The sequence below is a fragment of the Sceloporus undulatus genome, chromosome 7, assembly GCF_019175285.1.
Source record: "Sceloporus undulatus isolate JIND9_A2432 ecotype Alabama chromosome 7, SceUnd_v1.1, whole genome shotgun sequence".
Lineage (NCBI taxonomy): Eukaryota > Metazoa > Chordata > Lepidosauria > Squamata > Phrynosomatidae > Sceloporus > Sceloporus undulatus.
In genome coordinates this window covers 12458369-12482527 of record NC_056528.1, presented here as the reverse complement: position 1 = coordinate 12482527, position 24159 = coordinate 12458369, and the positions used below count along the sequence as shown (strand labels likewise).

General features: G+C 43.8%; 1 protein-coding gene across 6 annotated transcripts in view; it reads left to right on the top strand.

Moving 5' to 3' along the window:
- The window catches only part of LOC121936161 (spermatid perinuclear RNA binding protein), a 62867-nt gene that overhangs the window by 6409 nt on the left and 32299 nt on the right, over positions 1–24159 (top strand). For 5 of the 6 annotated variants that reach the window (XM_042478049.1, XM_042478048.1, XM_042478046.1 and 2 more), the window contains exons 2-3: positions 1279–1457; positions 23780–23964. In XM_042478049.1, coding sequence (XP_042333983.1) covers positions 23962–23964 — 3 coding nt within the window. In that variant the 5' untranslated portion in view covers positions 1279–1457; positions 23780–23961. Of the gene's footprint in view, positions 1–1278; positions 1458–8881; positions 8900–23779; positions 23965–24159 lie in introns of those variants that run through there. The other variant, XM_042478047.1, reaches the window with a different exon arrangement.

Here is a 24159-nt window from a genome sequence, read left to right as displayed (position 1 = left end):
CCTGCTGCCGAACTTGGCTTGGGCCAAAGGGGAAGTCACTTGAGATGCTGCTTAGCCAGAGCTGGGCATCTGGTAAGGTCCTTAGCAAGGCTTACAGGCAGCACTTTCCCTATAGGCATTTCCCAACCCCTCCTCCCCTCTCTGTCTGGGACACTTCTTGCACAGAGAGGATTAGAAAGCCAGCCACCTATCTGCTGCCTCTCCTTGCCCTCTTTCGCCTGCAAAAACCTGCTGATATTGGGGAAGGAACCAAGGAAGAAGGAGGGCACACTTGCTAAGATCATGGGGGAATGCCACGTCCAGCTCTGCAAAAGCTAGTGGTGGCCTCTGTGTTGGCTTTACGGACTATATGGCCATGTTCTAGAAGAGTTTATTCCTGATGTTTCGCCAGCATGAAAACATGGCCACATAGCCCAGAAAACCCACACAAAACTATTTACTCGTGGTAGAAATTCATTTCTGATTTATGCCAAACCTAAGGCTAACCTATCATGGGGTTTTCGTGGCAAGGTTTGTTCCGAGGAGGTTTGCCATGGCCTTCCCCTGAGGCTGAGAGAGTGTGACTTGCCCAAGGTCACCCAGTGGGTTTGATGGCTGACCCAGGACTTGAACCCTGGTCTCCAGAGTCCAGTGCACAAACCACTGTGCCACACTTTACTCTAAGTGCTCTGCTAAGCCTTTACTCTGTTGTAGTCACTTAACACTGAGTAGTCAAACATCCCAAACTGTAGTTGGGAAGTTACTCCGTGGAGAAATATACTTCATTGCACAGAGAGCCTGTTTTCTGTGCAGAATGTGTGTTTCTTGCATAAACAACAGAGTGTTTCCTGTGCGGAAAATACGTTTGCAGCACAGGCAACAGTATTTTTTGTGCAGGAAACCTGTTTTCTGTTCGGGAAATGTGTTTTTATTTTTGCTTTGAGCAAAACCTCATATATGTTTCTCTGCAGAATAATTCCTCCGCAACCTTTCAGGATACTCTAATATCAGGGAAAACTGCACAAAAAGCTCACTACTCTTGATGGGGTTTCCTGACTGTTGGGAAACCCATTTTTCATCCTATAAACAAATAATTGCAACTATTCTTACTCTGCTTAGCTGGTGCTAACTTTATATAAACTTCCACAAGTCACAACATTAACGTAATGCTGGTTAACAAATGAGAGTGGTAAGCTGCCATTTGAAAACACTCACTCACTTTTCTGTCATCTGGGGTTGAATCCTTTATTCAAAGCCATGTTCCTCTCAAACATGTAATGCTTGTTGTTGTCATTTCAGCCCCTGACAGTATTCCTGGTTGAGCTGGAATTCCCTTCCTAGTCCATAAATCAGTGAGGCTCCTATTTGCCGAAACCGCCAGGTGCCCGCTGGCTTCTTTGCTTGCGCTCATAAAGAACAGCAGTGGTCACAACTTCTTGAGGTGCAGCCATCCCAGTCGGTGTTCAGCTCTCTTCACGGTATGTCTCTTTTGTTACTGCTCTTTAGTTTACTTGTCAGATACCTGTGTGTGTGTGTGTTCCTTGTATGCACCGTTCTTGAAGAGAGGGATTTCTTTCCAAGATTCTCCCTTCCAAACCTGCCGCCTACAAAATCCATCCGCTGGTTCACTTCCAGAGACTATCCCTGCCATCCTGCTTCTTTCCTGGTTGTTGACGGCTAACTGTTGTCTCCGCTTTGGGGAATGATTTAGAGCCCTTCTTGTATGTTGCGGTTTTGGCTTGCTTAGTCATAAAGAGCCTCAAGACGTTACCTTGATTGACGCAACAAAATGTAAATTATATGCTGTTTTACTAGACACTAATTCATCCGACTTGAGGTTTATATGTCAGGAAGGCACAGCTCTGCTCATTACAGTGGCTTCTTTCCCTTGGATGTGTCACTTTCTGCGGAAGAAATATTTGTGTTAAATTGTGTTATTCTTTTAGGGAGGGGGCAGCAGAGAACAAACTAACCATTAAGATTTTTTCCATCGTGAGGTTTTGTTCCTCTGTGTGTGTGTGTGTTTTCTAAGCGCCAGTTCAAGAGAGCTTTGGACCGTTTTCCCTCCATTTGGACTATGTTACGGCCATTAACTTGGAAACTATTAAGGAACTTGAGAATATCTTTGGATGAAAGGTCAGTTTATTTATTAATACCAAAAAACCACGCAGTTCTTTTCTGGGGGATTAAAAAGTCACTCCAAGTGGTTTGTGAAATACAGAACCAGACACAAAAGTATCAGTAATCCACCTGTAAAACCCAATTACCGAACAAAAAGACAAAAATCCAAAGAGCCAGCGCTAGGGATAAATTACATTTGTCAACAATTAAAGACTTCTTTTTAGAAATTCGGTGCAATTGCTGGTGGAGCAGAGATAGAGGAAAACAGCCTAATCCTGCTTTGTGGCAGGGCCTTATATGTTGCTTCTTTCAGTTTAGCCGATTGTCACCAAGAGCAGGAAAGTCCATACTTTCCCAGCACTCCCTCACATGTTAAGTCTGCTTTGCTGGGTTGTTGTAAGTGCAGTGGATAATGGATGCACAATGCATTGAATTTTCCCAAGTGTTGTTATTGCATTTGATCCCATTTTTATTTGGGGGGAAAAAAGCGAACAGACCCTGTTTACAGGGCTTTAATAAATCAACGCAGGATTAGCATTTCCCAAGGAGCTCCTGGATTTATAGGTGGCCCAAAGAGGCCAGCTTGGCCCAAGCAACTGCATTAAATGGCTGCTTTCTCCATTCTGCTTATTGGCAGCCGCCAGCAAGCGCTCTGACGCGAAGCCTTGCTTTTGGCAATTCTTTGCAGCCAAACAGAACAATCCCAGTCGTTCAATTACTGACGTTGGCTTGTGTGGGGTGGGCGAAAGTGGGCACTCTCTGCTCATGCCATGTTCAAGTGGTCCCTTGAGTCCCCCTGTGCAAGTCAGGGATAGATGGAGGTTAGTCTTTGGTCTGCCCTTTCGGCCTTGTACATTGCATGATTGTAAGCATAAGGTTTTTTTCTCGTTGGGGAGCACCGGAGCATCATTGTTAGAGCACCTGGAAGCTGTAGAAGCATCCTTCTGAGAAGAACCAGAGGAATATCCTATGGGGATTTTTTGTGGGTTTTTCGGGCTATGTGACCATGAGCTAGAAGAGTTTATTCCTGACGTTTTGCCGGCATCTGTGGCTGACATCTTCAGAGAATGCACTGTAAGAATGCACTCTGTCTGCATTCTCTGAAGATGCCAGCCACAGATGTGTTGAAACGTCAGGAATAAACTCTTCTAGACCACAAAAGCCTTAGACGCCACATCCTATGGGGATATTCCTTGATGCAGCTTGTATACATGTTTGGATGGGTTTCTCCAGAGTTTTGTGTTGGAACCAGGACCTTGAGGGTAGAGCCAGCTAGGTTCTGTTCAAAGTATAGTGTCTCGATAGAGGGAAGTAATAGTACCACTTTATTCTGCTTTGGTCAGGCCTCACCTGGAGTACTACTTTCAGTTCTGGGCACCACAATTCAAAAAGGATGTAGAGAAGGGTTGTCATATTGAGGAGGGAGCAAGCTTGTTTTCTGCTGCTCCAGAGACTGGGACACATGCAGGTAATGGATGCACACTACAGGAAAAGAGAGTCTACCTCAACATTAGGAAGAACCTCCTTACAGTAATAGCTGTTTGATAGTGGAATACATTGCTTCCTCAAAGCATGGTGGAATCTCCTTCTTTGGAGGTTTTTAAACAAAAGCAGGATGGCCATTTGTCAAAGGGAGGGCTTGGATGGCAGAATGGGGTTGGATTGGGTGGCCCTCGAGGTCTATTCCAGCTCTATGATTCTCTGAATGCACAGAGGTTTTCCTGTAGGTCCATATGCACAGTCCAGTCCTCTTCCTTCTATGACTGGCAACAGAGAGATTCTCAACCCATTCTGTTTGTTTGTTTATTAAGGTATATTTATCACACTTTATATCTGTATCTCTGCATTCTTTCCCTTTGCACTTTCTCATACCTTTGGTGCTTTTGTACCTCTGCATATTTTTTTTCTTTTTACCTTTTCCTTACTTTTAGTGCTTTCCTACGTCAGCGATGCTTTTAATTTGGTTTCCCGCGGCGCAATATTTTACTCTCTGCTGCCCGTTTTATCTTGGTTTTATGTTCTGCTTGTTCACCTGTGGTTTTATTGTAATGCATTGTTGCACACTTGAAAAGTATTTTATGTCCTTAGCAGATTGTGCGCCATCCTGGGTACTTTGCAGTTAGTGGGCGGGAGAAATGGATGTCGGGGACTGAACTTTTTCAGTCCCTGTGCTGGGAGGTTTCGTATGCAAAGCGCATGCCGTGTCACTGAGCTCTCAGCCCTCTGCGGAAAGAGGCATTGGTCTTGCCCAGAATCCTTGCTAATAGATAACAGAGTTTTGCTGACATTTGACAAGCAATTTTTCCTAAAACTGGACTACAGGTGTGGAGGGGAAGAAAGAGAATCTGCTGCAGGCAATTTCTTGTCCAACGCTTTTTTCCCTCCCTGCTGGCAGTTTGCGATTTGCTTCAGAACCTGACAGCCTTAATCAAGAACCAGGCTTCCTCTTGAAACATGCGGGGCCTCGGTGTCGGGGAGGACCTTGACAGGTCTAATTTTAGCCCCATTAGATTTGCTCCCTGCTATGCCCCTATTGAAAATGTATGTCTGTGGAGCGAGTATTGGCTTGAGGGAGAAGTGGCCAAGAAGTTTGCTTCTGGATTTGAGGGGAGAAAAGAACAAGAGAGACCCTCTCTTTCCACACAGGCACACTAAAGCGAGGCCCTGCACATTGCTTTAGTGCAGCGGTTCCCAAACTGTGGGTCATGACTGCTTTGCGAGTCGAACAACCCTTTCATAGGGGTCGCCTAAGACCATCAGAAAACACATATTTCTGATGGTCTTAGGAATCGAGAGACCATAATTTTATGGTTGGGGGTCACCACAACGCGAGGAACTGTATTAAAGGGTTGCAGCATTAGGAAGGTTGAGAACCACTGCTCTAGAGGAATGCCCTTCATGGAGCCAAATAAAGTAATTATTACTTTTTGTTGACCAGTGGCAGAGTCTGGGAAGGTGGAGGGGTTGCAAAAATAGGCAGGAGCCATCTTACTCACCTTCTGATATGGAAGATCTGTTCCAGAGCACAAGTTTCTTTCAGATGCTATTTCTGTCTCCTTGTCTTCACCTGAAGACACCTGGTCTCCAGTGGGTTTCTCCATGAACATTTGATGCCCCAGAATGTGGTGGCACAACTGTCTTTTCTTCCATTATAGTTTCTTAAAGAAAAATAGTAGGATAGGGGAGTCCTTTGGAGACGTGAGAAGACAGAAATTGCTCTTGTGCTTCCTGTTTGGATGAGAAGGATTTGTCCCTTAGTAAAGTATATCTGTGTTTAAGTTGTTGGTATTATTGTTGCATACTTTCAGATTATTTCTGACTTACAGCAAGCCTAAGGTGGCCCTGTAACAGGATTGTCTTGGCAAGATTTCTTCAGAGGAGCTTAGCCATTGCCTTCCTCTGAGGCTGAGATAGTGTGCCCAATGGGTTTCCATGGCCAAGTGTGGATTGGAACCATGATCTCCTGGAGTCTTAGTCCAACACTCAAGTTACTACACCAGACTGACTCTCAATGCATATTTAAGACTGAGTTCTGCAACTGGTTAAAAATCTTTGCCTAGGTGAACACTGCCCAGCTTCCTCCTACTTTGCATGTGATAAAGGTGAGATCAATTAGGTTGTGCGCAGTGTGTGTGTGCGGCCAGGTGAATTGAGGACATCGGAAGGTAAACTTTAGTGTGTGTGTGAGAGAGAGACATACACACACAAAGGGAGAGTTTGCTTGTAACTTGGCATAACATTTCCTACATCTCCTAAAGTGGACTCTTGTCCATCTGAACACTTTTCATCATAGCAAATCGATGTTTAAGCTGTTGCAAGAATCTTTTGCTGTAATAGATCAACATGGCTACGCCTCTGGAAATTATTTTATTGCATTTAACTTTAGTGCTATAGCCTTTGCAATGTGTGTTCTTCATTTCTGTTCCTATCAGTACTCTCCTTTTTAAGACGGTGATTATATGATCTCCTCCCATGTCTTGCAAAAACATTCTGGGATTTTGCAGTAGCGATGTAAAGGAAGGCACCAACATCCGAATCCATGCAGCAAATCTCTGGGCCCAAAGAGTAGCTGCCTTTCAAACAGCTGCTCAGGAGAGTGATGTAAAAGTCATTTCTGAAAGTTGGCTGGTTTCCTTTTGTTTGAGTCTCTCTTCCTCTCTCCATAACTTAGGGCAGGCTCCATCCTTAGCGGGAGCGCTCTGCATTGTTGATTTAAGAGAGAAAGCTGATCTGTTACAGAGTGTCAGGCTTTGTAAATATATCTGGAACAGCTCCATCTTGGCAGTGGACGGAGCACCCTGCCACAGAAGCCAAACACAGAAGTTGCCATTTGGATTCTGGGGAGAGCCGGTTTCTTCCCCCCTTTTTTCTGTGCCCTTTTGGAACATGATGCTGCTGAAATCGCTTGGTTTCAGGGATGGAGGTGGAAGTTGAATGTTAGACGCTGCTACTTGTGCCATTTTAATGTGAGTGCGGTGCTAGAAATAAATTATTCTGCTTTTCCGCTGTGCAAGAAGAGAAAAGGTCTGTGGGGTTTGCTTCCTCATCATCACACCTGCATTATGCACTGTCACTTCGTGATGTGGGTAGGAGGATAACTTTGCAGAGCACAGGTGCACTTGTCCCCTGTATGTGTCTTGGAAGGGATTTTCAGTTATGCAAGTTCATTTTGGATAGCACCAATCAGCCACTTATAGGTGGTACCTGCAACCTGTGATCTCTAACCCTAGGGTTGGCCCTGTTTTCCCTCCTCATCGCTGTGCTGTATGTATGCACCCAAAACCTGATCTCCCAGATCTCCTTCTCATCAACAAGAGGGAGAGCGCAAAGCAGGTATACCCAAAGCTTTGGTATCAGCTGCATACAACATCCCTTTCCCAGTTCCCCCTTCCCTTTTTTCTGGCTCACATCTGCAGATGGTTAACAGAGGTCCTTGGCCTCTGGATCCTGCGACTATTGTTTTAGAAACAGATAGGGCCACACACATTCGCAACCCATGGGTCTATGTGTGTCCATGCATGCCTAGCAGCTGCGATGTATTTTCTCCCATGAAGAGTTTATTTTAATTGAAATTGCCATGGAGCCAGCACATCCACTTTGGACTTTTTCCATGCTCTATGGTCAAATGGTCATGCTGGCAGTGTGTAATGGGTGATGTAGTTTAGCTTATCTGGAGAGCATCTGCTTGAGGAAGGATTACATAGAGTGGTTAAGAGTTTCCACATAGACAAGGGGCAATCCAAAAATTGTAAAAGGTCTTCAATTTAAACATGATAGCTGGGGATTGGGGGAGTTGTAGTCCCCAGGCTCTGGGTCAGTTTCAGATTCTTCCAGTAATTTATTGGATTTATATCCCACCTTTCTCCCAAAATGCGATTCAAGGTGGCTGAATCCTATTTCTGCTTCTCTGGAACAGATCCTTAGTATTAAATACCTTCAGTCCAGGTTCAGATTCCACACTTTTCCTGATACCTGTGTTGATTTTGCTATGCAAGTATCTTTTGCATAGCAGAAAACAAATTTATGTTCTGCTTTTAAATTTTTGATATCTTCTTCAGGGTCCAGCTATAATTCCTTGCTCTGATCAGCTTCAAGTTAAATGCCAACGAGGGTCCAATCTAGACACATCCTTCTGAAATTGTGAGAGCCTGTTCAAAAACAGAGAGAGAGAGGTTATTTTTTGCTGTTTTTGTTCTTTTTCTGAAGACTTCCATCTGTTGCAAAGCAATATCTTCATTTTGTGAATGCTCTGCCAGATTTTTTTTGGGGGGGGGAGTGGAAGGAAGGAAAAAATAATTAGCACAGTTGATGGTTTAGAAGAAACGACTTCTCTGTCTTTGCCTATACAACAATTGAAATGTTCTGCAAATTGCGGATCAGCACAGAGTTCATTGGGAAATAACCTGCAAGATACCTAGGTGCACATAAGCAGAAAGCAAAGACTTTACTACATGGAGCAGTGGTCTGAGTTGGTAAAATCCAGCTTCCCCATGTTCCAAACATTCTGGGGCTGTATCTCTTCGCGTGATTTCAAAAACTGGATCGCCTTCAGAAAATAAACCAAATTACTTCACATCTTTTGAAGGTGGGTTTTTATAGTGGTCTAGTATTTTCTGAAGCCTGGCCGAGAGGTTGGTGAAAACAGAGAGAAAGTCTAGTATATCCTCCTCCAGGACTGTTGTTGATAGCAAACAGCTTGAAATAGAAACTTGAGTATATTTAGGAAGGATATTTTATTTACAGTTTGTCATTGGATCCTTCTCATTTAGAGCTTAGTGGGCTAAGAGAGAGTTTGGATGCTGCTTTAATCATCCATGTATTTCTTCATTTTCTTCTGCCACAAGCAAGTTGGGATGTTGGGCAGCTCCAATCGAAGGCAAGAATGCTAGGAAGCTATTAAGTTGTGAAGCCTTGTAGGACAAGAGGAATCTCTTAGGTTGAATTGGCAGCCATGTTTGGCCATTTGAAGCCCCCTTTTTGGGGGGAAAGGCCTTTGCAAATACCTGCAGGGAGACAAAACTATTAACAACCTGCCTGCCAATGTTGATCCCACTGCCCCCAAAATAGTTGTGTGTTCCCTGGGTGCGCCTGTTTCTTATCTTACCACAGCAACTGGTAGCATTGAAACTGTTCTGCTCCTTGGTGCTCATCTCTTTGCTACTTGTTGGTTATTGATAACAAGCTTCCTTGAAGAAAGAGTGCTAAAACCCAAGGGCACAGGCTTCATTCGGACACTTTGGGGTGGAAATAATACGGGAGGAAATCTATACCTTTGGGAATCCAGCCCAGAGGCTTTCCAGTAAGTACTTAGACCACTTTGGGAGTTATATTCTGGAAGGGGGTCAACGGAGGTAGTGAGAGAGAGTCAGAGGGAATTCTCTCCAGGCACAGGAATATTTTTTCTTGTTGTGGTTTCTTGAGAAACGTGGGCCTATTTTTTAAGCTGGGGTGTAGAGTTGTGCAGCCTCCCAGGTGTTGTTAGGCTACCATTCCCAGCATTCATGGCTAGAGGCCAATGGGAGATGTGTCCCTCCAGAAGTTGTTGGACTTGTGTGATTCCCACTACTGTTTTGTCATCATCATCATCAATTTTATGATCATTCTGGGGTTAGCAACTGGACTTTTAGACTACCATGATGTGGATTCTGTTCAAAAACCTCTAAGAATCGGGGAGGTATAATTGTGTATAATGTGGCATTCTCTGAGCAGTTTGGTACTTTCGGTGATTCTTCTATTCTGCGATCCTATCTGTGCCGGTTTCTTTCCCAGTCCATTTGGAATTGCTCCCAGAGCAACTGTGTCACCATTGGAACCACTGTTGTTTTCTTCTCCCAAAGGCACTGAATCTCTTCCTCCTGCTCTTCCTCTTATTATTTTTATTAATTTAGATCTCACCTTTACCATTCCATCCAAGCGCAATGGAAGCCACCTCTGCAGCCCATCAAGCGGAGAAAAACAGTCCAACACTGATAAGGAATGAATTGAACACACCGTTATTAGGACCCAAGGCGGCTTACAAAAGTTAAAACAAATACAATTAAAAGTAGTTATTGAAAGAGAACTAAGAACACATAAAAAGTTATAAAAATACTACAAAGTAACGCCTAGAATTTAAACATTTTAATTAATAATAATAATAATAATAATAATAATAATAATAATAATAATGTATTTGTGTTTCCTGGCCTCTCCCAAAGGATCAAAGCGGGGTTACAGACTACAGATTCATTGAAAGACGGAAGATAAAATGCAGCAGAACAAACCATAAACCCCATGCCATTAAAAGCCCTTGTAGTCACCTGTTCTAGGGCATGCTATTCCTGGCTGAATTTACGATGACAGATGCCTCTCTTCCATTTTGTTTTCACAACTACCCTGTGAGGTAGGTCAGGCTGAGAGAGAGTGACTGGTTCAAGGTGAACCTGAGTAGGGGTCTCCCAAGTCCCAATCCAGACATACGAACACTCCAACCCAGATGGGTGCTTGTGTTTGTGAAATCTCTCTTGGAAGCATCCTTCAGGTCATTCAGGATTTCTCCTGCCAAGTGTGCAATTTTCCTGCTGAGCTAGAGCTCCTTTCTGCAGACCAAGCAAGGTCAGTGTGTGTTTTCTCTTTCCCTTCCTCCCCCCCCCCCACCCATTTATATAATTCCTTAAATGCCCACTCTGGCAACAATGCTTTGCTTAATGCAGAGTTGCATTGCCTTCTTCCCTCCCACTGCCTGGTCTGTCATATGAGCACAAAAGCAGGACTGCTCAAAGGTAGCAGCATCAGCATAGGATAACATCTCTAATGCCCATGAAAAGGAGTAGGAGAATCCAAGATGGGTGCAGATATTAATGCAGAGATTTGTGTTTCTAAACTTCTCCAGGAGTGTGATAAGGGTTGCATTGACCTAGGACTCAGGCCTTAATCACACACCCCTTTTCCCATTGGAACCCCCCTTCAGTCCCTCCCTGGGAAAATCTGTCCTTTTAAGTCAATCCATTTCCTTACTGACAGATGGAGGAATTGTTTTCCAGACGTTCATCTCTGTCTGTCTATCCTCTGTCATTTTTGAGGATGTCTCATTCAATTTATTCCTCATCAGCATTGGCCTGTATTTCTCAGCTTGATGGGCTGCAGACGTAGCTTCCATTGCGCTTGGTTGGAATGGTAATTGGTTCCAGCCACTAGCTTTGGCTTGTTGAAAGCTGGTGATTCTTTCTTTCTTTCTTTCTTTTTGGTTTTGTTTTGTTTTTGTTGTTCAAAAATTGTTTTCTGAAAAAGTGTGAATCCTCAAACCTCATCCACTTAAAATAGAATTGCTAGGAGTGTGCTAAGCTTGCCTTAGTTCCGGCGTGCAATCTTAATACTTAACATTTCCATGTCAGAAAGCATTCTGTACAACTGTTGAACCATGATTGCGTTTGTCTGTTTGTAGTCTTTGCATCTCCTTGCTCCCCTTCTTTAAGGCAATGTAAATGCAAGTTCTCATGTTATGCCTTGCAGGGTCATTGTGATGGAGACTGAAAGACAGTGATTCACCGATGTCACTTAGGGAGATTCAACGGTTATTTGAACCCAGCCCTGGTAATGGAACATCTACTTGCTCTTGAAGGTCCATAGGCCCAGGTCCATATTCTGTAGATTGTTTCTGTCTGGGTTTTCTTCCTTCAGGCTTACAGTAATGAGTCCTGCCCAAGAAAGATCTCTTCAAAAGCAGAGGTTCATCATAGCCTTTTGCCAGTCTCTGGCCTTTCTTCCTCTGAGGCAGAGAAACCCTGCATTAAGCCTTCCCTTTGGCTTCCAAAGTCTCATAGAGACAGCTCCCTTCAGTGGCTGACCAAGACTGTTACCGTTGGGTTTGCTGTGTATTCACGGATGTCTCCTGGGTCTTCTCTGTTTGCTGAGTTACCTGTCAAGTCTCCTGCAGCTGCTTCTAGACTTGTGGTCCCTACAGAATCCTGGGCTGAGATCTCCAAGTCTGGACAGTTTGCTTGCAAAACCAAGCTGGCTCCTTCCTTCCTTCCAGCTTGTTGCTCCCTCTCTTTTCACTTATCCTCCAGGCTAGCCTTTCCATGGTAGCTGGCTACAGCCGCACCTTTTCCCATCTGTCGCAGGTGACCACATTGAAGCCAACAGACAGATAAATTGTCTTCCTTCTGGTTTTTTATCATTGCTGGCTCTACTTGACTGCCATAAGGTGTTCTTATCTTTCCAGTTTCCCAAGTCCTGCTCTGCTGGGTTCCTCCAGATTCTTATGCCAAATCCCACTGGCCATTTTTAGGAACAGGGCAAACTGTTATATTGACTTGAGAAGTTCCATGTGCGTAAATACATCCAAAATGTGTCCCACTAGGTGGAGCAATAGACTGTGGGAGGATGTGCGGTTGGGTCTTTTTTGCTTTGACACCCTGGTTGTGACCCTAAGGCTACCCTATTGCAGGGTTGTCCTGGCAAGATTTGTTCAGAGGAGGTTTGCTATTGCCTTCTAAGGCTGAGAGAAGGGGACTTGCCCAAGATCACCCCATGGGTTTCCATGGCCGAATAGGGATTCAAACTCCAGCGTTGTAGTCTACTACTCAAACCACTATACCAGACTGGATCCCATGGCAGACAAAAACATGCTACACTTGAAAATGAGGGGGCAAACGGGACCTGGTGATGGCTTCTTTCCCTGTCCCAAACAGAACTGGCCCTGAGGCATCCCTTGGTGTCTTACAGAAGAGTCCCTGCCTCATCCTGACAGCGGAGGCCAGTAATTTATATGGAGTTAATTCGAAGGCTAATGGGAGACGCTGTTCGGCTTTTGCCAGGTCACAGCTGAGAAACCCCTCACTACGCTGGTCATAATGTTTTAGGAAACCCATTTGAATGCCTGTGATACTCGTTACTGGGGGTTTAATGCACCGATTAGAAAGCGCTGGAGCATGAACGCTTCTAGTTTCTGAAATATCTCCTTTCGCTGCCAGTGGAGCTTCTTGGGAATGCATTCAAACCCCCCCCCCTTTCTTTTTGCAAGGTCGGAACGATCACAACTGATCTGGAAGGGTTGTTGTGGTGCTTCATCTTAAGCATGTTGTGTGAAAGAAAGCCCACTCCACCTTGTGACCAGCCATGTGGCTGATGAAGCCCCATATGTTCCCGCATGTGTGGCAGGCAGTTGGATCGGTTCCTGAAAGGAACTGGCTTGTTTGTGATCTTGAGCTTCCACCTACTTCCACCATTGAATTCCGGTGACTCAGGCTTCTGTGTTTTGGAAGTGGGTTGGGGAGACTGTCCTTCTGACACAGAAGGAAAACCTCCATTCTTTCTTGCTGTGGATAGTTTAGCTTAGCCAAGTGTCTGAGGAACCTCTTGGGGAATCATTTTGCGCATTGCACATGATAACCTTGGATTGTCATTGCCTATACAACACTGGCTCTGAACTACCTCTCTGGTGCCTTTGCTTTTTGCATCCACTGTGCATGATACATTTTTATTTTCAATGCTAAAACACCTTGGCATATATTTTTCTTGTTGTTATCTTCTGTCAAATCAACCTCGAGTGACGGAATTGACTGACCTGTAGTGCAGTCTTCCTCTTTTCCTCCTGCCCTCCACTTTAGTGAGCATTGTCTTTTCCAATGAGTCACATCTTCTTGTGATACGTCCAAAGTATGACAGCCACAATTTAGTCATCTCAACTTCTCGAGAGAGTTCAGGCTTGATTTGCTCCAGGACTTGTTCATTTGTCTTTTCAGCAGTCTACAGTATCTGTAGAGTTTCCCTCCAGCACCACATTTCAATGAGCTGATTTTCTTCCTGTCAGCTTTCTTGGCATATATACCTTGAAGCATTATGTGTTAAGAGGCGCCTAGTTTTTTAAAAGGAATAAAAAAGCATGCCTTTCCCCCCCATAGAAAAAGTGTTCTAATTGAGTAGGCAGCAACGTGGTTAAAGGGAGGCAGAAACGTAATCCCCCTTTTCTCAGTCTGTGCTTTTCCCCCTTCTTTTTACTTTGCTCAGGAATGTAGAATATTTGCACTCTTCTCCGTTTCACTGTTCACTAAATGCTGCATTTTGTATGTTTTAAAAACTGCATGTAGTCTCCCCCCCCCCTTTAATTGCTTGCTTCGGGGAGGAGAATACTGAGCATTGCAAAATTTGAAGTCCTCCTCCTTTCCTCCCGTTGCTCACCTTTGCTGTTTTGTTTCTTCCTTCCCTTCCTCTTCCAGCCCCCACAAACCTGATTTGTTTTCTCAGCATTGGGTCCCTCAGGAATTATTCCTGGATGTGCAAGAGTCCTGCAGAGTATAACTATTTTTAGCTCTGCAGTGCGGGGGTTTTAGCAGATCCCATTGTATTGTAAGGGCATGGCTGCGTTTCATCCCACCCTTGGAAAAGAGAGCAAGATGTTCCCACCAGGTTTTTCACCAGCGAGGGGGACAGCAGCCCCTCAAACCTCCTTCCAGTGATTAAAGCACTAATTTATTGGAATGGAATTGCCCTTTGTTTCTTTATGCCTTTGCAAGCTAACCTCCAGTTGAGCCTAACCCAATACTAGTATACCTCAGTTAACAAAGCAGATACTTCCCCAGGTGTAAACTTCTTTACCAGATCATGTGGTACCAGAGGCAGAAATAATAGGGAAAGAATAGGGATGGATTCCTATACCAAAATCAAAAGAAGATGATTTCAACATACTTCAGCAAACTCTTTATTCAAAACTGACAATATGCCTGTATAAAATGATGCAAGCAGGACAGGTAAGCCCTACATAAGTCAACAAAATCATTTTGCACCTACTAGTCACCACTTGAAGGCTTCTTCCAAATAATGGGAGTTAATGGGGTAATGGGAGTTGTAGTCCAGCAGTATCTGAAAGGCCAAATGATTTTCATCTCTATCTTAGAGAGAACCTCATTTTGATATTATCAGCAGGATGTCAAGCTTACAAAAATGATACGGAAATAATAGGGATAGATTCCTATACCAAAGTGATATCATAGTGGTTTAGTTGCATAATGTGGAAGGGACGTGGGTCTTCCTCTCTGTCCTTGGTCCCTACCATGACTGCGTTTATCTTGGCCTTCTTCCACTTGTGGTTCCGGACAATGAAGGTAGAAATAAGTTGCCACACGTAGAGAGAGATTCATCCACCAGCCATCCAGAGTTGAATCTCACCTCCTCTCCATACCAGGGGAACATTTGCTCCCATGCTAAATGACTGCAGGCTTGTTTCCCAGTGACAGATCTATCCGTATGACTGCATCTGAGACAGTTGGAACAGAGGCAACGAAGGAAGCAGAAATATGAGCGAAGGCCCTGCTGAAGAATGATGCGTAATCAGCGTCTCTTGACATGCAAGCTGTCTCAGCGCATATTTCATTCCTGGGGTGGGGAGGAGAGGGGATGGAGTTTGCAGACAGCTAGACAGGACTGACAGTGTGATCCAGCGCATGCTAACTCCCTAGTGCATCCAGTGGACCTTATTCTCTACGGAGTAGGCTTTAGGATTGGACTCTTTAGGTTTGGCCAGTCCTCCTGGGTACAAAGCCAAATCATCTATCCCTAAACCCCTTCCAAAAAACCCAACTACCTGGCAGGTTACTTGTGGATTGATTTCAATGATTTCAGTCTTGCCTCATCTGCTGTTTCCATTCTGGAATCCTTATAGTCTGTTGATGCCTGTTTAAATGTATAGAGAAGTTGCCTTCTAAAAAATGTAGCTGATCTTGTTTTGAGCAGTTCCCAAGTCCGCACATCGTACGAGCATTCTGTTGCTTTGCAAGGGACCCAGTCACAAACGGACTTTCAAACCTCTGCCAGAAATATGCCATCTATTGTGTGGTGTCAGTGGAGACCTCATAGGAGCCATGGAGAAGGATGGTCATGGAGGAAGATAGCTGGCAGTGATCTGTGCAGGTGAACTAGGTATCCACACTTTGTCAGGGAAATGGGATGAAGTGCATTTTCACATTTCAGTACACCAGGGTTTGTTGCTTCCTTACTGCAGGACTCAATAAACTGTGGCTTGTCCATCATCTCTGGCTTGTTTCCCCCCCACACCTTCAGCCCTTTTGTCAGCTTTTGTTGCAGAATGGGCAGCCAAGTAAGCAAACTTCGGTACAGGTTGATGTATTGCAGCAAGCCATGATTCAAGCAAGCTTGAACTTGTAAGCCAGCCACAAACCAAGAATTCAGCTGGTGGCTTACGGTTAACAAACCATGCTTTTTAAAAATCGGAGTTGAGATTCATACATCACTAGAAACCAGATGAGAGTCCAAGAGAAAGGAAGTGCAGCTACAGAACAGGAGTCTTTTGAAGCATGCTAATAGCTTGCTTAGCACTAGGTATGAAAATATTACACCGTTGCAGAGGAAGGAGGGCTGTTTATCTTGTCTGCACTTGTATTTAGAAATGTAAAAAGCACCTCAGATCTCTGCTTTTTGGACATAAAAACGGCATTAGAATCAGAAAGGATTTCTTTTTTTAAAAAGAAGAAATGCTTATTCCAAACATTTCTTTTCTTCTTTACCTGAATAAAATGCAGTAGTCAACAGCAGCTATTTCCCTTCTTGAACTGCCTCCATGGGTTGTTCCCTATTGACAGTATTTTGAACATGTTGGCGTTTCCTTCTCTCTCCCCTTGGTCTCTTTTCCCTTTTCATATTGCAAATCTGCACTTACACCGTGGCCTCCTCCTCCTTGTCTCTCTTTGCTGGTTTAAAGATTAATGAGCCCTTCACTTAAATGCACTGCTAGCTTGTCAGTCGCTCCCTCAATAGTTTTATGCATTTTTAAAAAGAGATGCAAACGGAAGGGAAGCCAGGAACTTTTTAAAAGATGCAATTAGGAATAGGATTTGTGGACATCGTACTCAAAACGGGGTAGAGATTTTCATCTCTGGAATATTTTTAAAGGAAGGGTGGCTCAGAAGTTCCAAATCACAACAATGCACTGAGTAGTATTACTTTTTGAAACGGATATTACATCACACACAGTTTCATTAATTATTTTGATATATTCAGCTGTATGTAGACCAATCTGGCCTCCCACGTTGTTAAAGTGCACTTAAAGAGAGCTTGCTGAATACTCTATGTGCACTTGCCTCCTCCCCTGTAACTTTTTAGCCTATGGTAAAAGTGTTTTGTTTTGCTTCCAGGGGCTGTTTGGACCAAAAGGAATTGCATGTATTCACTGTTTCCCACAAACATCTCGCAAAGTGTCATCTAGACTGGGTTGGTTGGTTGTATATCTTGTTAACAACATTTACATACAGACCACAACAAAACAGTGGTGACCCTCCAGATGTTTTTGAGGCTGCAGCTCCCAACAGCCCTAACTATCATGGTGAGGGATGCTGCAGTCTTGGCAACATCTGGAGAGTCACATCATTCCTACCCTTGACATAAAGCAAGTTTAAAGCACCCTAATGGATCAATGCAATTTTAAACAAGGTTTAGGGGGCTGTATTCCAGGGGTGAAGCCAGAATGTTGTAGTAGTTTGAACGTTGGACTAGGATTCCAGGGAGCCATTGTTCGAATCCCTGTTCACTGGGAGAACTTGGAACGCTCTGAGCCTCAGAGGCAGGGAATGAAATCTTGCCAAGAAAACCCTATGATAAGGTCACCATAAGCTAGAAGTAACTTGAAGGCACATAACCATTGAGCCATCTTAGTTTCATGGTTTGAGTGTCAGACTAAAACTCCATGAGATCAGAGTTTGAATCATTGCTCAGCCATCAAAACCCACTGAGTGAGGTTAGGCAAATCAGACCCTCTCAACCACAGAGAAGGGCAATGGCAAACCTCTGAATACTAAATCTTGCCTAGGAGAGGGTTTTGGTAAGTCAAAGTCGCCTTGAAAGCATATCACAACAGTTCAAATGGTGCATATGCAAAAAGAAGTGGACCCCAAAATACCCATATATTCTAACTTAAAGGTCTTACTGCCTGTAATGCAAGGTTTAGAAGAGGCATTTAAACTTTGAATGATGTGTGTTCAAAAATGTGTGAAACCATCCTTCGATAGTGTCATGGCGAATGGAGTATGGTAAGCTGGGGAAGCCCAGGAGGACTGGATTGAGCCCAACAAACAGAGGTTCTTCACCTCTGCAACAGAGTTTTTTTGGAAATTCACCATAAATCCAGGTGCAGTGTAATGCTATCAGATATGCCTTGTTGTAGATGAATGTGTGTTGGGGGATTGTCTTGGTGGCCTGCCACAAATTCCTTTTCCATAGGAATCACGTTGTATTAGAAAAATGAGTGTAGAAAGGTAGGAAGAGGGCCATCTTTCCGGCATGCGCTGCCTTTTGAAATTCCACTGGGCACCAACATTTCTGCTGTCATTCTTGGTGTTGCACAAAAACATACTCATTGGCCCCAGGCATTTTACAGTATTATGCCGGTTGGTTTGTCCCACTGTACTGCTCCTTTGATATTGTTTTCATTGCAGCGTTTTACTGTTTTATGGGTGTCTGACATGGGTTATTGGGATGAGGGGATTTCTGCCTCTTTTTTTAAAGCTGTTATGTCATCCTAGTAAGAAAGGCAGACTAAAAATTAAATAGATTGAGTCTCTCTTATCCAGAATTCTGAAAACCAGATTATTCCAAAATTGTCCAGATGGGTGGTTGAGACTGTGACACCTTTGCTTCCTGATGGTTCAGTGCACACATACTTGGTTTCATGCGCAGAATTATTTAAATATTGTGTATAAAATTACCTTCAGACTCTGTGTATTAGATGTATACAAAACATAAATGAATTTCATCTTTAGACTTGGGGACCATCTCCAAGTTAGTTCATTATGTACAGTCAGCCCTTCTTATACATGGATTTTTTATACACACATTCAAGTATACATGGTTTGAAAATGTTCAAAAAAAGTATAAATTTCAAATATCAAACCTTGATTTTCCATTTTTTATAAGGGACACCATTCTGCTATGTCATTATATTTAATGCGACTTGAGCATACATGGATTTTGTTATACACGGGGGATCTTGGAACCAAACCCCTGCGGATAACAAGGGTCCACTGTATGTGCAAATATTCCAAAATACAAAAAAACCCTATATTTTTTGCTTTGTTTTGTCAAAGTCCTGTATCCCTCTTTCCCCCTCTTTCTGGAGAAAGCTGTTTTCTTCTTCTTTTGGTCAGATCTCTGGGCCCAGTTGTGGTCTCAGCCCAAGTGCGCACCCTTAAAGAGAAGAGTTCAATTATAATGTCAGAGTCCAGCGCTAACCCTCCCATGCAGGGCTTCTCCGAACAGCTCTTTTCTCTCCTGTGACCCAGATACACAGTTTCCCTGCTGTGATGGATGCTGCTGGAGAGAACTCTGGATGCAGGCCAGGAATTAAAATTATACTGCAGAAGGAACATGGTGCGCTTTCTAATTTTTTCCCCCCAGGTCTCTCTCTATCTGTGGGATGGGAAAAGCTACCTGCAAACAGCAAGCAAGCAAGCGCAACAACATTTGGCAGAGGGGCTGGTAGAGGATGCAGGGAGGCAACAAGAGTGATAAACAATCCAACTGATACCTGCTTTTTACAAAAGTCAGTCTGTGTCTATTGGTCGGTCTTTCCCCTCCTTCCACATGGAATCTAAAGCAGGACTGGTTTCCGCTCCCTAGAGGCATTTTGAGGGAAATGGGGGGGGGGGGGAGGACTAAATCATAGGTTTATCCAAAGATGTTTTCTGTGCGCTGGTTCAAATGCACGATCTCTGCCCTGAGACCTTTCTTTTATTTGTTTCTGCCTTTCATTCTTCTGGGAGAAAAAGCTGGTTGAACAAGCTTTTACAATGATACCTGTCAGACCCATCTTCCTTGATAGCAAGGCACAGAGGTGTTGCAGAGCTACATTCTTGTTGCTTCTCCAAAATTAGTTGCAGGTTGCCGAACACAGTTTTCAAGGTGTTGAAAACATCCAATGGTGTGAGGAGTTTATCTGCGATTCGCTCAGAAGTCCTTGGAAACTTGGTCTGTGTCCTCAGACCCTGATGGAGGTATGCTTTGAATCCAAGGTGGCTCACAGGTGATGGTTGTATTCACTCTGGATTTTAGCACTGTCCCAGAATCTGCCCAGTCCAGCCATGGGATTCCCCAGAATTGTCTTCGACATGCAGCTATTGAGGGATGGCAGAGGGGCAGATTTCAGAGTCCTGGCATTTGGGTGAGGAGGGATCCTCATGGAAATAATAGATATCTTGTTGGATTTGCTCAGAGGGGTTTCAGAGCAGGAACAAGACCAAGGAAGAATGACTTTGGGTGTGATGTTATGGTTGCTGAAGGAATCAGGGAGGAGAATTGGACCTGGATGCTATGTGAGTTTCTCTGTCGGGAGAGTCAAGTGGTCTGCTAATTTGGGAGCAGGAATGACCTCTAGTTTTGAGGCTTTTCTATGCAGTCATCCTAAACAGGATAGACCTAAGTACTGGGAACTTAAATGGGGAGATCTTTGGCCATGTGGCAAGGGGATGCCATATTCCTCTGATGTAGGTCTATTTGTGCAAAATGTACAAATACTCTAATACAGTACTGAGCCACCAGATCAGTCTCTTAGTCAAATATGGTCCTTTGGCTGGTTCACTGACATCTTGATGTCTTGACTTTGTTGTTGTTATTTGCCATCAAGTTGACTTTTCTCATCCTACGAATGAGAAATCTTAAGGAGCCACTGCAAACTAAAGGGCAGCCATGGCTTCATCGACTGAAGCAGTCCACCTGTAGTCCAGTTTCCTTTTGTCTTGACTATTATGTCGATATGACATGAAGCTGTGAATGCTTTTGGGCATTGCATTGTGTTGAGAAGGCAGGACTTAAGGACGGAGATGTGAGAGTTGAGGAGATTTGGACGGGGGAACGAAGAGAAATTTCCAGTGCATGAAACAAAGCTGATTCACAATGTTTATCTGGCTTTTATATCTCGTAAACCAAACCTTTAAAAATAACGCACAGTGTTAATGCAGTATCCAAATAGCCATAAAGATTTGAACTGGCATGTTTAGTATTTTAGGCAAGGGAAGATCTTAAATAAAGCAAATGGAGTGTAGTTTGAAAGTTGTTGCCAAACGCTGCAGTATCCCTTCTGGCATGTAATAGGAGAACAGCTTGGCTACATCTGGATGTAACGATAAACCAGCATTCTAGTGGATAATCCTGGCTTATTAGTAACAGGTAGCAGCTTGGTTTCTATTCCCTTCCAAGTAGCAACGTCTCAATTCTCTGGCAAACGAGAGCATTACAGAAACAGGAACAAAAACCCCAAATGATTTCTTTTTTGAGTTCTGCCTTCGCTGTGGACGAAGACAAAAATAAGACCTCCTGGCTTTGTTTTGCATTTACCTGCAGAAAGCTACTCAAGATAAATTCACAACTTGGGTTTTTAGTTTGGATTATTATGTGCATTTGTGGTTTCGCTTTAATACTTCCCTCTCAGCAGTTTAAAAATAAATAAAAGATATATGGCCTTGGATCGTTAATTCCAAGGGATAATGGCTTGAAAACCATTTAAGTACAACTTTGAAACTGCTGGGTTTGCCTCATGTGCTACTGGCAGCCATTCCGGGTGGCTAATTAATTCCGTCAAGGAATGCATTTTTAGAAATAAGCATTCTCTGTCTGTCTGTCTGTCTGTCTGTGGGGGAGAGAAGAGGTTAAGGAATTGGACAACAGTCTAAGGCGTAAGGCACTGGAAGGGTTTCCATCCTATATTGCTGCAGTGGGACTCAGTTACTCTTCATCCCTGCCAGAGTAGACCAACAATTCACATAATGCAACCTGATGTCTCTCTTCTAACACATCCCATATCAATGAGAAAGTGCTTCTGAGGAGTCCTCAGTTGATATTAGTAAAGGTTTTAGGAGGGTCCAGTGATGACAGATTTATTGTTATATGCCTTCAAGTCATTTCTGACTTCTAAGTCCAACGCTTAAATTGCTGTGCCATGTGGACTTGGAGGCATAATTGTTCAAGTCAAGACCAGCTTATGGCAACCTTCTCCTAGGTGCTACTTGGCAAGATTTCTTTTTCAGAGGAGGGTTGCCTTGGCCTTCCTCTGAAGGTGAGATTGACTTGCTCAAGGTTGCCCAGTGGGTTTCCGTGGCTGAGCAGGGATTTGAACCCTCATCTCTTGAAGCCACATCCCAAGACAAACTGGACTCTCTCTGGGTCTCTCACACAGAGGGTTCACATGACAAAAGGGAACATTGGGGAGAGTCAAAGTCTACATGGATTCTGGAGAGATTATTGTCATGTGACATCAAGAGATGTGGCAGATGCCCAAAGCATGTGTTTTGGGAGGCTGCACATGCAGCTTTCCTCAGTTTCCTCCTTTTGCTATTCTTTCATGTTTTCTTTTTCTCCTCCTCCTCCTCCTCTCCTTCCTCGCATGTAATTGTTCTTAACACTGTCACCCAGCAGAGCTTAATTTGGTTGGGGAGGTTGTGCCTGCAAACAGCAATTACTCTTGCATGCTTGCCAAATCCCATTTCGTTTTGTGTAAATCTGTTGTTCGTTCCTCTCCCTCCTTCCACCGCCCTTTAATTGGAGGATGAGCCCGGTGGGATCCTCTCTGTGCATTCTTGGCATGTCTCTCTCTCTCTCTCTCTCTCTCTCTCTCTCTCTGGGGGACAAGGGTTTAATTATTCCCTTTTGCTGCAGTTTTGCCACCAAGCGTGTTGTCCCATCATTTCTTCAGGGCCACAGCACTATGGCCAAACCGAAGCTGAACGCCTCAACAAGGGAAGGTCCACTTTTGCTCAACAACACTCCCAGTGGATTATTCTTGGTCCTTCCAGGCTGCAAAAGACCATTACTTTGTGGGAGGTGATTTTAGGCGGTATTGTACGGATGCTTTTTGGGGGGGAAGAGGAGGTTCCCTGTTCTTCTGCAAAACAACCACATCTCAATACAAGATCTCAAAGGGGTCATCGTGTGCGGCTGAATGGTGGAGCATTCAGGTATTGGCCGGCTACCATCAGGTGTGATAGACAATGTTTTCCCAACATAGGAAACACACTGGGTGACTTTGGGAAAGTCACACTCTCTCAGCCTTGGAAAAAGTCAGTGACAAACCTCCTTTGAACAAACCTTGCCAAGAAAATCCCATGATAGTTTCACCTTAGGGTTGCTATAAGTCCATAACAACTTGAAGCAAGTGAACCCATCTTGTGATCTGCTTCACAGGAGTGTATTCCAAGAGGTTTTCCTTCAAAATGATGCAGGTAGCGGAATGATATAGCGGAATATAGTGCCAGCAATTAATATTGTCTTTGTTTCCCATCCTTCTAGGCTGGTAGCAATATTGGTGCAAAACTATCCACTGCCATATTTCTTTTTCTGCAGGAATTGTAATGTGTTTTGAGCTTGTTATTTAATGAAATTAAATGCAACATAATGAATGCGGCATAAGTCATGGTGGGTGACTGGAATGGGTGACATGCCAGACAAACCTAAAAATCAAAGTTGTAATAAAGTCCCCCCTCCCAAAGTCCCAGTGACTTTGCAGGAGAACCTATTTTTGTACAAACAGCACTTCATTGCTAATGTGCTAAAATTAGTATGATAACAATTTCCAGTGCCTTCATTTCCCCCTTTGCTAAATTTAAATAATATAAGGAAAGCGTAATGCTATTAGGGTGCTGTGTTTATAATAAATTTTCAAGGGTTTCACTAAAAGTAAGTTTCAAATAGACCATGAGATTTGTTTGGCTACGACATTCAAACCACACTAAGTGCACTTTATTGATTTCCAACCCAAATTCGAGTATTTCAAATTCAACTACTTTTGTCTGTTGCAAGGATGGAGATAGATAGATAGATAGATAGATAGATAGATAGATAGATAGCACTAAGGATTAAAATGAAAAGTTTGGATTTTGTGTAGTGTAGACCAGACCAAATCAGATTTCCATTGATTTAGGGCAGCAAAAACCATGTGGATTATCTCATCATAGAGTTTTGATAAGGCAGGGCCCCAAAATGTTCAGTGTGGCCCATTTGGGGCATGCACTACTAAATATCAGTTCCTTCTGCAGGCGTTTAGTGTGGCTCCCATCATGTATCTGCTCTGAACATTTCTTTCTTGGAAGTTGCACACAGTATCCTATCTGATCTCTCTCTCTCTCTCTGCCTTCCTATGTCTCTTTCCCCATTTTCAACTTGTAAAGCGTGTGTGTTCTTGTTTTCTCTCCCTGCCTTGCAGGTGCGTTGCAGAGTCCGACTCCTGGAGCATCCTTGCAGCTGTGTGACCTCCTGAGCCGTCAAGAGACTGAGAGGCTTATGAGGAGCTTCTGGCAGACGAAACAGTGCCTAGCAAAGACACCCAGGAGGAGGGAGAAGGAGAAAGGGGACGGGCACCAGAGCTGAAACCCACTGTAACCAGCCATGGTAGGGCCCCAGACATCCATCTTGTCATGAACGTGTAGAAATGAGAATCGCTGCCTGCCTCTGTTACTCTGTCTCCCTCCCCTTCTTTTCCTAGCCTGGTAAACTCTCTAAAGCAGCTACCTAGCGTGGGAAGGAAAAAGGCTGTGAACTGGTGCTGATTTAAAGGGCGCCTTGGCACCACTTTTCAGCTGAGTA